Here is a 14,099-nt window from a genome sequence, read left to right on the forward strand (position 1 = left end):
TCCTGTAGTGTTGCAGTATTTACTATTGAAAAAAAAATCTATGTACAAGTGGACCCTTAGTGTTTAAACCCATGCTGTTGTTCAAGGGTCAACTGTACCTGCAATCTGGATATGATAATATAAACCCAAAGTACAAATTATCCAGTGCTAAACACTGATCCTCCATGACTCACTCTACTTAATTATTGTGTGTTTCATCTTTTATAGAAAGAAATTTTCAGAGTTTTGTCAATTCTTATAGTATATACCATTTTTCCTCACCAAAATCTTTATCAAATCTAAAATGGTGGTGTGAAAAGCAGGAATTTTTTTTTTCTTTCTTGAATACTCTAAAACATGCCAGTTTAGATTACCCTTCAGATTTTCAGGGCATTAAAGATACATAAATAGAATATCCAGGGATATTTGTTAACACATTTAGATTAAGTTTGTTTACAGTTATTTTGAAAATCATTTTGACTTGAATCCTAGGCAAGCAAAAGAGATTTGATGGACCAAGTTACTTCTTGATAAAAATAATGCAGCATATCAATTTTTAAAATAAATCCTTAAATGCATTCAAAAAATTGTGTCTTTTAATTGTCAAATAATGAAGTCATATGGTAGAAGAAGATGTAAGACAACTAATAGAAATTTAAAGTTTCAAAATAGGGAATTTTGAAATAAAGAAATTACCATTGTTGCTTAGGAAATATACCTTACTTTGAACCTCAAATTCATTTCAAATACTTGACATATAATTTAATACCAAAAAATATTCTAGCTAAAGTATTTCTTAATATTTATATGATGTAATGTCTCTGGATACACAGGTTTCACACAACAGTTTTCAATTAATGCTGAAAAAAAATCACTTGATACTTGTAACCACAATTAACAAATAACTTATTAATTAATTAGCAATTTATTCAGGAAATTGTGTGGCATAAGGGCCAATGAAGGGACTAATCTGATAACTTCTCACCAGGCAATTAATATTCTACATAGTTGCTTTACATGTTTTCCTGTGTGTGATTTGTTCAACAAAATTGTATACACAACATTAAGCTTTTCCTTTTTCCTTCTTCCTGTTTTTCTTCTTTCTTTTCTTTTTTGAAGCAACTCAATGATTTGGGGGATTGATTAGTATATGACAGAGTGTTCATTGACATGAAAATGGGTAAATAAATCATGGTATAAAAATAGAACTAGCATTTGATCCAGCTATTCCAATTCTGTGTATTTGTCTGAATAAAATGAAAACACAAAAGATGTCTGCACCCCTGTATTGTTTGTAGTGTTATTTACAATAACCAAGATATGGAAACAATCTCATGCCCATCAGTAGATGAATGAATAAAGAAAATGAGAGATCTGCATATACATACTGAAGGAAGTCTTACCATTTGCAACAGCGTGAATGGACCTCAAGGACATTATGCTAAATGAAATGTCAGACAAAAAAAGACAAGTGTTAAATGTTCTAACTTACATGTGCGATCTAAAAGAGACAAACCCAAATCAAAAACAAAAATGGAGCTCCTAGATACACAGAACAGATTGGTGGTTGCCAAAGGCAGGAAGGCAGGGGTTGAGCCAAATGGATGAAGCAGGTCAAGGTAAGAACTTTCCATTATAAAATAAATAAGTCTCAGGGATGTACAGCAGAGTGACCAGAGTTAGTAATACTGAACTGCATAGTTGAAAGTTGCCAAGAAAGTAGATCTTAAAATTGCTCATAATAAGAAAAAAAATGTGTAATTATATATCATATTGGTTGTTAACTAGATATTTTATGTGGTCATTTTTCTCAGATGAATCATTGTGTTGTACATCTGAAACTAATATATGTCCATTTTATCCCTCTCCAAAAATTGTGGGGTACTGATGGAATACTACATAGCTGTTAAAGAGAATGAACTAAAACCATACATATCAACCCAGATAGATCTCAAACACATAACACTGAGATAAGAAATCAGTTGTATGATAATTTTTCAAAAGTATTTATATACATATTAGGAAAAATTGCATGAATGCATAACAATTGTAGTGAAACAAGAAAATGGGGACTGGAAGGATGAAAATTAAGCTCTGACTAGTATCTCCCTCTGAGCTTTGGAGGATAGAAAAGAGGCTTCACTGCTGTTTTATTTCTTTAAAAGAAATAGATTTTCAGCATCCTTTCTATAGATGTTGAGCACCTGAGTGTGTGCTATACTATTCCAGAACTATGTTTCATGTTTTGAGCATCTCACATATGGTGAGACACAGGTAGGCACACAAAGGTGGCATGAGAGTTTGGAACTTGGGGTCCTACACTGTCTTGGGGCTTCAGAGAAAGGCTCTCAGTAAGCAAACCAAAAAGGAGAAGGACTAAGACACCCACCTTCAGAGTCCATTAAGCACCTAATAAGGACTAGCCTCAGTGCGAGGAGCTTTGAGGTAATGCTTTGCTGAGAGACATGGAGGGCTGGTGTTGCGAGCAGAAAAAGAATTTACAAGAAACAAAGTTGGAGACAGGTAAGTTTAATAGATACGCTGCTATAGGCAACAGAGGGCCACACAGAGAAGAGGTTCCTGTATGAGCACCAGGTTGAATGGACAGGGTGTTTTATTAGAAAAAGGGTTGTGCACACAAAGGGTAGGGGCTACCTGGTCAGCTGATGTACAGGTACCTGATTGGTTACAAGTGAAGTAAGACTTGTCAGGGGGCATTCTAAGTAATGGGATTTATGACTCTGGTAAGGGCAGGGTGGCCACACCTCGTGGCCACTCTCCCTTTTGAGTGAGGCAGACTGCACTCTGTCTATGGAGCGTCTATCTACTTTACTTTGAACTAAGCACCCAATCCCCACACCTCATGGCCTTTCTCTTGCCTTCTAAGACAGCCTGCACTCTGTCTATGGAGTACATATCTCTCTGCATAAATCTACTTTTATTCAACTGTGCCTCATTCTTGAATTCTCTCCTAAGTGAAGTCAAGAACCCACACCTGGCGGGGCACGTCCCAGGGACTCAACCCAGACCAGGGATATGACCATCCTTTCTCCCCACATTTTTCCTGTATCAGGTCCAGGAGTCAGGGTTAAGATGTTGCTGGTAGATGTATCTGGTGTCCAGGTTCTTGTCTCCTCCCAGAAAGAATTCAGAGCTGAGATGCAGAGGTTAAGACAGTAAGGGGCAGCTTTATTAAGGGATAGATAGTACAATCTCAGTGGGAGAGTGGGCTGGCTCAGGTGAGTCGCTGCCCGAGGTGTTGTTTTGTTTTTGGCAAGTTGGTTCCATAGGGTGTAAAAATAAACGAGTGGAATATTCATTGAGGAGGAAGGGTTTGGGGTCCTATTCCCTGATTTTTACACCAACTCTGCCTTCCCAAAAGGAGGAGGGATTTTTATCCATATTTACTCTGGATAGGATGTGTCATGGCCTCAGTGCATGAAGGGTGCTTCTAATCTGCAAGGCTAATTTTATTGAAATGAGGGCATAATGAGCAAAAAGTTATATTCAGATACCTGAGATTCCTGCCTTTTCCCACCTTTCTTTGTTGGCCTTCCCACTGCTCTTAACCCCAAAATATGTGACCACTTATCAGCTCAGAGGTTCCTGCTTTTCTTTCTCTGCCCAGGGACCCCTGGTGCTCACATGACATATGGTTTCCTGTATTTGGCCTGTGTCCCTCCTTTCTGCCCAGCTCCTGCCATTTGGCCTGCATCCCCCTTTCTCTGCTCATCTCTCTCTACCTGCTTGCTCTAACAAAAGCTTTCATGGACTTCAAACAGGGCCAGCCAGCTCCACATGTTTCTTTATCTTCAAATCCAGGGAGTCCTAAGATGTCTTGCAGACCAGTGGGTTCATTTACTTACCACTTATTTGGGACATGTCTCTGTCTCAGTTTCTGCAACTGCAAGATGGAAGGAAGAGAGCATCTGCATAATTTTGTCGGAATTAAGCAATTTATGGAAAGAGGCTGATGCAACGCCTGGTGTATAGTAAACACAGAAGAAATGTCAGGTGCTGCCGTTACTCTGATTAAAATTCACCAGGTGCAGTTCCAATCAGTGAGTGAGAAGGTGACTGAGAACAGGGAGCTCTAAAGTCCGTGCCACTCTCAGATGCAATGAAACCATAACGCCTATAGGCCCATGATCTCACAGAGAGACAAGCTTTCTAAATAGCAACTAAAAAAGCTCCTAGACTGGCCTTTTCCAAAACCTGGTCATGTTCTTCCAGGAATCTGGCCTCTGGCTTCTAGTGGGGCTGGCAGGCAGGCTGGATGCAGGAGGAGGGAAGGAGAGGACCCGGTGTGGGTGGTAGGGTTGCAGCAGGAGGCGGGTCTGGGGAAAGAGCCCTGAATACTGGCAGAAGCCTGGCCACTGGGCGCCAGGCAGGCAAGGCAGGGAAGTGCGGGCTGGAACCTGCGAGTGGGCGGTGTTTGGGTGGCTGGACCTGGGGGCGGGGAGGGGAAGGCACTGCCTGGAGTGGGGCGGGGCGGGGGCGGGGCCAAGGGAGGGGCCGGGAAGGGGGCGGGTCTGGGAGCTCAGACTCTAGAGCCCCGCCTCAGACCAGGGCCTGCGCAGAGCACTGAGAACGTAGCCTACATCTCAGTTATGCTTGCAGCTTTGGGCTCCCTGGCAGCCACTGTCTGGGGGCTGCTCCATCTCCGCACTCTCCTGCTGGGCGCAGTTGTATTTCTCTTCTTTGTTGATTTCCTCAAAAGTCGTCGCCCAAAGAACTACCCGCCTGGGCCCCCGCGCCTGCCCTTCGTGGGACACATCTTCTATCTGGACTTTAAGAAGGTTCACCTGTCGCTTCAGCGGGTAAGAGAAGGCGAAGCTGCCTGGGTTCACCCTGACCTGTAGGGTAAGAGCCAATTTGGGTACCGAGGACAGAAGGATGGGGAGGGCTCTGACGCTAAAGCAGGTTCCCGGGTACACCCGCTTTGAGTGTTCCTCACCTTCACCTAGTGATTCCACCTGTCCTTTCTAGGGGTACAATTTTGTGCTGTGTACTATTTAAGTGTGCAAGACATGATACATTCTTTAATTGTGTGTCATGGTACACATTGCTAGCACATCCTATTTGTAATATGATCACGTCTTTTTAATACTATTACCAAGGCGGGCGGGAAATGCTCTACTTTCCTTCTCAGAGACTGCATTTCCCATGAGTAAAATGTGATTACCTAAATCCTCACCACTTTCCAACTGACTTTCTTCCATCCCCTCAAGGACTGAGCCCCTCACCTTCAGCCTCCTCACTCTGTAATCCACTCCCTCTAAAGTAATCATTTAAAATATTCCTCGGCTTAGATTTCTCCCTAATCTCCAGCTGCCTCCCAAGTTTAGAATCCTTAGGGAGCCGCTTGGAACCCTTCTCGTAGCTTCTGTCCACTTCTTTGTAATTATCTCCCATCAGGGCTTCGAAACTGGCTGCTCTGATTTCCTTAAAATTCTCTCCAACGTCCAACACTTTCCCAACAATCTTCAGCTGCTTCCCTGCCTCTCAGCGCTGGTAATTTACTGAGAGACAACACTATAATAGGCGGTTGTGAACATTAAATAAAACAGTGAATGGTCAAGTTTAATACAGCTTATAGTAGGTTCCCAACAAATATTGGTCCCCTTTGCCTAGAAAGAACCTGGAGCACTTTAAACATAAGCCTGTGATGTATATCCACGTTCAGATGGGGAAGGGATTATCACTTTCTGGGAGAACAACCCCATCGGTACCACTAAGGGACAGAACTAGTCTACAGAATTCTACAGCTAGGCACCTATACCTGTCCCCCTGTTTGTGAAGTGTGTTGTGTAATATCAAAGTATTGGGAGATTGTCCTGTTATCTTTCTGTTAATGATTTCCAGCTTGAGTCCATTATTGTCTGAGGACATATTTTTATGGTTTCAATTTTTTTAATATACAAATGTGAGTTTTATGACCCAAGATGCAGCACCATGTATACTTGAATAATGTATTCTGCTGCTGTTGATGAAGTGTTCTCTACTATATGTCAATTAGAAATAATTAGATGACTGTGTTCTTTAGTTCTTCTGTGCTCTTGTTGACTTTTTACCTACTGATTCTCTCAGTGACTAGGAGAGGGATGTTGAAGTCTCCAAATATAATTACCATTTTGTCTATATCTCTACTCAGTTCTGCTACTTTTCTTTTTTTTTCTTTTCTCCATTTTTTAAAATTTATTTATTTATTTATTTATTTTTTAAACAGCAGCAAACATTAATCTTATTGGACAATTTCATACAGTTAATGTTTTGAAATAAAAGGGATATGACTTAACTTCTGCCTGAAACTAAAGCATGTAAAAAGGAATCTCTCATGTTGTGTTGCTGGCTTCTCTAACTGGAGAACCAGTACTCAGATGTATTTGTTAATCAGTTGGCATCCTTCTTTTTTTTTTTTTTTAACTTTTTTTTATTGATTTATAATCATTTTACAATGCTGTGTCAAATTCCAGTGTAGAGCACAATTTTTCAGTTATACATGAACATGTGTATATTCATTGTCACATTGTTTTCTCTGTGAGCTACCATAAGATCTTATATATATTTCCCTGTGCTATACAGTATAATCTTGTTTATCTATTCTACAATTTTGAAATCCCAGTCTATCTCTTCCCACACCCCGCCCCCTTGGCAGCCACAGGTTTGTATTCTATGTCTGTGAGTCTATTTCTGTTTTGTATTTATGCTTTGTTTTTGTTTCTTGTTTTTTTTTAGATTCCACATATGAGCGATCGCATATGGTATTTTTCTTTCTCTTTCTGGCTTACTTCACTTAGAATGACATTCTCCAGGAGCATCCATGTTGCTGCAAATGGCGTTATGTTGTCGGTTTTTATGGCTGAGTAGTATTCCATTGTATAAATATACCACTTCTTCTTTATCCAGTCATCTGTTGATGGACATTTAGGCTGTTTCCATGTCTTGGCCTTTGTAAATAGTGCTGCTATGAACATTGGGGTGCAGGTGTCATCCTGAAGTAGGATTCCTTCTGGATATAAGCCAAGGAGCAGGATTCCTGGGTCATATGGTAAGTCTATTGCTAGTCTTTTGAAGAATCTCCATACTGTTTTCCACAGTGGCTGCACCAAACTGCATTCCCACCAGCAGTGTAGGAGGGTTCCCTTTTCTCCATAGCCTCTCCAGCATTTGTCATTTGTGGACTTTTGAATGATGGCCATTCTGACTGGTATGAGGTGATACCTCATTGTAGTTTTGATTTGCATTTCTGTGATAATTAGTGATATTGAGCATTTTTTTCATGTGCCTATTGATCATTTGTATGTCTTCCTTGGAGAATTGCTTGTTTAGGTCTTCTGCCCATTTTTGGATTGGGTTGTTTATTTTCTTCTTATTGAGTTGTATGAGCTTCTTATATATTCTGGAGATCAAGCCTTTGTCGGTTTCATTTGCAATTTTTTTTTCCCATTCTGTAGGTTGTCTTTTTGTTTTACTTATGGTTTCCTTTGCTGTGCAGAAGCTTGTAAGTTTCATTAGGTCCCATTTGTTTATTCTTGCTTTTATTTCCTCTATGAGAAAATTTTTGAGATGTATGTCAGATAATGTTTTGCCTATATTTTTCCTCTAGGAGGTTTATTGTATCTTGTCTTATGTTTAAGTCTTTGATCCATTTTGAGTAGATTTTTGTGTATGGTGTAAGGGAGTGTTCTAGCTTCATTGCTTTACATGCTGCTGTCCACTTTTCTCAACACCATTTGCTGAAGAGACTGTCTCTATTCCATTGTATATTCTTGCCTCCTTTGTCGAAGATGAGTTGACCAAAAGTTTGTGGGTTCATTTCTGGGCTCTCTATTCTGGTCCATTGGTCTGTGTGTCTGTTTTGGTACCAATACCATGCTGTCTTGATGACTGTAGCTCTATAGTATTGTCTGAAGTCTAGGAGAGTTATTCCTCCAGCCTCTTTCTTTCTCTTCAGTAATGCTTTGGCAATTCTAGGTCTTTGATGGTTCCATATAAATTTTATTATGATTTGTTCTAGTTCTGTGAAATATGTCCTGGGTAATTTGATAAGTATTGCATTAAATCTGTAGATTGCCTTGGGCAGTGTGACCATTTTAACAATATTGATCCTTTCAATCCAAGAGCATGGGATATCTTTCCATTTTTTAAAGTCTTCTTTAATTTCCTTCATCAGTGGTTTATAGTTTTCTGTGTACAATTCTTTCACCTCCTTGGTTAGATTTATTCCTAGGTATTTTATTACTTTGGATGCTATTTTAAAGGGGATTGTTTCTTTACTTTCTTTTTCTGTTGATTCATCATTAGTGTAAAGAAATTCCACTGGTTTTTGAACGTTAATCTTGTAACCTTCTACCTTGCTGAATTCTTTGATCAGCTGTAGTAGTTTTTGCTTGGACCGTTTAGGGTTTTCTACATATAGTAACATGTCATCGGCATATAGTGACACTTCTACCTCTTCTTTTCCAATTTGGATCCCTTTTATTTCTCTCTCTTGTCTGATTGCTGTGGCTAGGACTTCCAGGACTATGTTGAATAGGAGTGGTGATAGTGGGCATCCTTGTCTTGTCCCAGATTTTAGTGGGAAGGTTCTGAGATTTTCACCATTGAGCACTATGCTGGCTGTAGGTTTGTCATATATAGCTTTTATTATGTTGAGATATGTTCCCTCTATACCCACTTTTGTGAGAGTTTTTATTATAAATGGTTGTTGAATTTTATCAAATGCTTTTTCTGCATCTATTGAGATGATCATGTAGTTTTTGTCCTTTCTCTTGTTGATGTGATGTATTACATTGATTGATTTGCATTTACTGAACCACTCTTGTGTCCCTGGGATGAGCCCCACTTGGTCATGATGTATAATCTTTTTTATGTGTTGTTGGATTCTATTTGCTAATATTTTGGTGAGGATTTTGGCGTCTATGTTCATCAGTGATATTGGCCTATAATTCTCTTTTTTGGTAGTGTCTTTGCCTGGTTTTGGTATCAGGGTGATGGTGGCTTCATAGAATGAGTTTGGGAGTATTCCCTCCTTTTCAATCGTCTGGAAGAGTTTGAGAAGGACTGGTATGAGTTCACTTTGTATGTTTGGTAGAATTCCCCGGTGAAGCCGTCCAGTCCTGGACTTTTATTTGTAGGGAGGTTTTTTATTGCTAATTTGATTTCATTTGTAGTGATCGGTTTGTTCAAGTGGTCAGTTTCTTCTTGATTCAGTCTTGGTGGACAGTATGTTTCCAGAAACTTGTCCATCTACTTCAGGTTATCCACTTTGGTTCCATATAGTTTTTCATAATATTCTCCTATGATAGTCTGTATTTCTATTTTATTTGTTGTAATTTCTCCATTCTCCTTTCTTATTTTGCTAATTTGTGCTCTCTCTTTTTTCTTCTTTGGCAATTCTAGGTCTTTGATGTTTGGCCAGAGGTTTGTCGATTTTATTTACTTTTTCAAAAAACCAGCTTTTGGTTTGGTTGACTTTTTCTATGGTCTTTTTAACCTGTATTTTATTTATTTTCTTCCTAATCTTTATAATTTCCTTCCTTCTGCTGCCTTTTTGGGATTTTTGTTCTTCTTTTTCTAGTTCTTTTAGTTGGTGCGTTAAATTGTTTATTTGAGTTTGTTCTTCTCTTTTGAGGAAGGCCTGTATCGCTATAAACTTCCCTGTTAGCATTGCCTTTGCTGTGTCCCATAAATTTTGTGTGGTTGTGCTTTCGTTGTCATTTGTCTCAAGGTATTTTTTAATTTCAGCTTTGATTTCCTCATTGACCCATTGGTTTTTTAATAGCATATTGTTTAATCTCCATGCCTTCCTTTTGTTCTCCTTTGTATCTCTGTTGTTGATTTCTAGTTTCATGGCATTGTGGTCAGTAAAGATGCTTGAGATATTTTCTATCTTCTTAAAATTGCTGAGATTTCTTTTGTGCCCAAGTACATGATCAATCCTGGAAAATGTTCCATGTGCACTTGAAAAGAATGTATATCCTATTTTTGGGGGGTGTAATGCTCTGAAAATATCCACCAAATCTAGTTTTTCTATTGTAGTATTTAATTTCTCTGTTGCCTCGTTTATTTTCTGTCTGGAAGACCTGTCTAGTGATGTTAATGCAGTGTTAAAATCTCCAACTATGATTGTATTCCCATCAATATCCCTCTTTATCTCTGTTAGTAATTGTTTTATGTACTTAGGTGCTCCTACACACTAACGAGTGTAATATCCTCATCTTGTATCACTCCTTTAATCATTATAAAATGTCCTTCTGTATCTTTATGGCCTTTGTTTTAAAGTCTATTTTGTCTGAAATCAGTACTGAAACACCTGCTTTTTTGGGTTTTCCATTTGCACGGAATATTCTTTTCCATCCTTTCACTCTCAATCTGTATGTGTCCTTCTCCCTAAAGTGGGTCTCTTGTATGCAGCATATTGAAGGTTCTTGCTTTATTATCCAGTCTGCCACTCAGTGTCTTTTGACTGGAGCATTTAGTCCATTAACATTTACAGTAATTAATGATAGATGTGTGTTTATTGCCATTTTGAACTTATCTTTGCAGTTGATTTGGTATTTCCTCTTTGTTCCTTTCTTCTTCCTTTTGTGGTTTGTTAATTTTCCTTTGTGTTATCATGGATTTTATTTATTATTTGTGACTCCCTTGTAAGTTTTTGGCTTGTGGTTACCCTTTTGGAAGTCTATTAGCCCATTACTATAACTGTTTTTATTAAACTGAGAGTAACATGATTTCAAACACATCCTACCAAGAACTAAAAATTTTAAAAAGAAAGAAAAAAAATTCTATATTTTCCTGCCTCACTCTCCCACTCTCAATGATTTGTATGTCTTCTTTTATAATTTCATGTTTATTTTATTTGTAATTCATGAGTTATCACCTTTCCAGTTGTGAGTTTCTCATTTCTGTAGCATCCTGCTTCTTTTCTATTTAAAGTAGACCTTTCAATATTTCTTTTAGCATGGGTTTAGTGTTGCTAAACTCTTGTAGCTTTTTCTTGTCTGTGAAATTCTTTATGTCTCCTATCCTAAAGGATAGACTTGCTGGATAAAGTATCCTAGGCTGCATCTTTTTTCATTCAGGACTTTGAATATTTCTTGCCACTCCCTTCTGACCTGTAGTGTTTGTGTAGAGAAATCAGCTGAGAGCCTTATGGAGGTCCCTTGTAACTCACTCTTTGCTTTTCTCTTGCTGCCTTTAGGATCATTTCTTTATCCTTGACTCTGGCCATCTTGATTATGATATGTCTTGGTGTGGGTCTATTTGGGTTCTTCCTGTTTGGGACCCTCTGAGCTTCCTGTACTTGGATATCTGATTCCTTCTTTAAGTTTGGGAAGTTTTCAGTCATGATTTCTTCAAAAACCTTTTCAATCCCCTTTGATCTTTCTTCCACTTCTGGGACACCTATTATGCAAAGATTGGCATGCTTTATATTATCCCATAGGTCCCTTATGTTGCTTTCATTTGTTTTTATTTGTTTATCTTGCAGTTGTTCTGATTGGGTGCTTTCTATTGTCCTGTCTTCTAGGTCACTAATTCGTTCCTCTGCATTATCTAGTTGGCTTTGCACAGCCTTTAGATCATTCCGCATCTCAGCCAATGAGTTTACCAGTTCTACCTGGCTCTTCTTTATAGCTTCAATTTCATTTTTGACATACTTTATGTCTCTAAACACTATCTCTTTTAGTTCCTTCAGTACTTTGATCACTCCTTTTTTGAAATCTTGATCTAGTAGGTTATCGATGTCTATTTCATTGATCGTTCTTTTAGGGGATTTCTCTTGTTCTTTTAATTGGAAATGGTTTCTCTGCTTCTTCATCTTGCTCATACCTCTCTGGCACTGTGGTTTATGGAGTATCAGTTATCTATTGTGGTCCTTAAGGAGTTTATCTAATGCCTATGTAGGAATAAAACTTAGAAAAGAAAAAAAGAGAGAGAGAGAGAATTTTAAAAGAAGGGAGAAAAAAAGGTTTGAAAACAGTGTATAATGAATAATAGAAGAGCAAGTTGAAGCAGAAATTTAAGAAAATAATAAAATTTTTTTTAATTTTAAAGGGATTAAAACTGGGGGTATATATAATTGTTTAAGAAGTAAAAATTAAAAGGGTAATAGAAAATAGAACAGGTAAAACAGATTTTTAAAAAAGGGGGGGAGTGGTTGGTGTTCTCCTGGAGACTGTGTGCTTTTAATGTGAAGTCTTTCTGTCTTAGTCCTATTTTGGAAGCTCAGCTTGCTGTTTCCAGAGGCCCTCCCTTGGCACCCTTGTCTGTGCTGCTCCCAGTGCTTGTCGGCAAGCAGATTACGCCTCCTCCCAACACTGGGTCCGGTGCAGCTCTCCTTTGCTGTGGGTGGGCGGGTCACTGCCCCTCCCGATGCCGCAGTCAGATGTTGCAGACTGGCCAGGTAGGAGGGCGGGTCACGACCCCTCCCAGTACCACAGTCAGGTTCTGTGTTCCCGCCCAAAAGGCAGGGGGCCACCTGCCCTCTCCCAGCGCAGGTTCCTCCACTGCTATGTGCTGCTGCGCGCTCCGCCCTGGTCGGCGCTCTGCAGGCGGGCTCAGGGAAGACAGAGGAAAAGCCCTGTCCCTGCTTCGGGCCAAATCCCAGCTCCTTGTTTGTCTTGGCGCAGCAAGTTCTCTGAGGGACCAGGATGGAAGGATCCTATCTGCCTCGGGCTGTAGACAAGTCTCCATCTGGCCCCTGAGGCTGCCAAGTCCTTTGGTGCGGATGCAGGTTTCGCCCCCGCATGGGTGCTCAGCGCCGGAGGGTATGGCGGCTGTGCCTGAGCCCCTCCTCTCTTCACCCAAAAACTTTCTGCAGGTTTTCAGAGATAGGGGTATGCACCTTCCCCCCCAGGGCACATCGTGGTGTTTTATGGAGGGCCCAGGTTGTTCTGCCCTGTGCACCCACAGCCATGGTGCGCAGCCCCCTGCAGTCCCCTGGGGCTGCCTCAGTGCAGCCATCCCCGTCCTCCGCCCGGCTCAGGCAGCCTGGCCCTGCATGCAGCTGCCAGGCTGCGTCTTGGGCTGGGTGTTTCGGGGACCCTCTGTGCCCATTTAACTTAGTTCTGTTGGTCAAGGGCTGCTCTGTACAGATCCAAGCCTCGGAGGCTCCCCCTCCATCCTGCTGGCCTCTCGGTTGGAGAGGGGAGACCCAGCAAACGAGTGCCAGTCCTCCTTTGCTGCTTCCTCCCCGCGGGACCCATCCTGCTCTGTTTTGCCTTTTCTTCTTTCTTTTTTCCTTTTCTCCTACCAGATTTTTGGCATCTCTATCTTTTGAAGAGGACGATGTTCTGTCAGAGTTCTGCAGGTGCTCTGGTTGGCTGAGTGGGTCTGTGGATGTGAGTCTTGGTGCATTTGTGGGAGAGGGTGAGCTACAAGCGTCCTTCTACTCCACCATCTTGGCCTCCTCCCTCTCTGCTACTTTTCATTTATGCATTTGGCAGCTCTTTTATATGCTGCGTACATATTAGCGTTGTTATGCCATCTTGGTGAATTGGCTTTTCCAGTATTATTTAATGTCTCTCCTTATCCCTGGTAATTTTCTTTGCCTGAACTTTTCTTTGTCTGATATACTATCGGCAAACTGGTTCTCTTGATTAGGACTTACATAGTGTTTTCTTCTCCATTCTTTCACTTTCAACCTTAACTTACATGGTTACATTTAAAATGAGTTTCTTATCGATGGCCCAGAGGTGGGTTCTTTTCTTTTTATTATGCCAGTCTCTCTCTTTTAATTGGTGAATTCAGATCATTTACAGCTAATGTAAGTATTGATATGTTAACACTTAAATCTGACATTTTACTTTTTATTTTCTATTTTTCTACATTATACATTATTTCTCTTCTTTCTGCTGTCTTCTTGTGAGGCACTTGAACAACTTTTTTAAAATTCTGTTTTCTCTGTAGTGTTTTAGATTATATCTCTTTGTATTGTGTTTTCAGTGGTTGCTGTAAATTACATGCTATGCACACAGCTTATTGAAGTATAAGAATCAATACTTTACCACTTCAGGAGGAATATAGATACCTTAAAACTATCCATCTCTTTACCTTCCCATCTTTATAATACATAAACTGTCTTAAATATTATCTCTGTATACATTTAGTACAAT

General features: G+C 39.9%; 1 protein-coding gene across 2 annotated transcripts in view; it reads left to right on the forward strand.

The window, feature by feature from the left end:
- Nucleotides 1-4,547: 4,547 nt before the first annotated feature.
- The window catches only part of LOC105092849 (cytochrome P450 2J2), a 41,381-nt gene continuing 31,829 nt past the window's right edge, over nt 4,548-14,099 (forward strand). Inside the window, exon 1 of one of the 2 annotated variants that reach the window (XM_031465575.2) lies at nt 4,548-4,799. In XM_031465575.2, the coding sequence (XP_031321435.2) occupies nt 4,590-4,799 (210 nt within the window). In that variant the 5' untranslated portion in view covers nt 4,548-4,589. Of the gene's footprint in view, nt 4,800-6,935; nt 7,031-14,099 lie in introns of those variants that run through there. The other variant, XM_064493530.1, reaches the window with a different exon arrangement.

The sequence above is a fragment of the Camelus dromedarius genome, chromosome 14 (assembly GCF_036321535.1).
Source record: "Camelus dromedarius isolate mCamDro1 chromosome 14, mCamDro1.pat, whole genome shotgun sequence".
NCBI classification, from domain to species: domain Eukaryota; kingdom Metazoa; phylum Chordata; class Mammalia; order Artiodactyla; family Camelidae; genus Camelus; species Camelus dromedarius.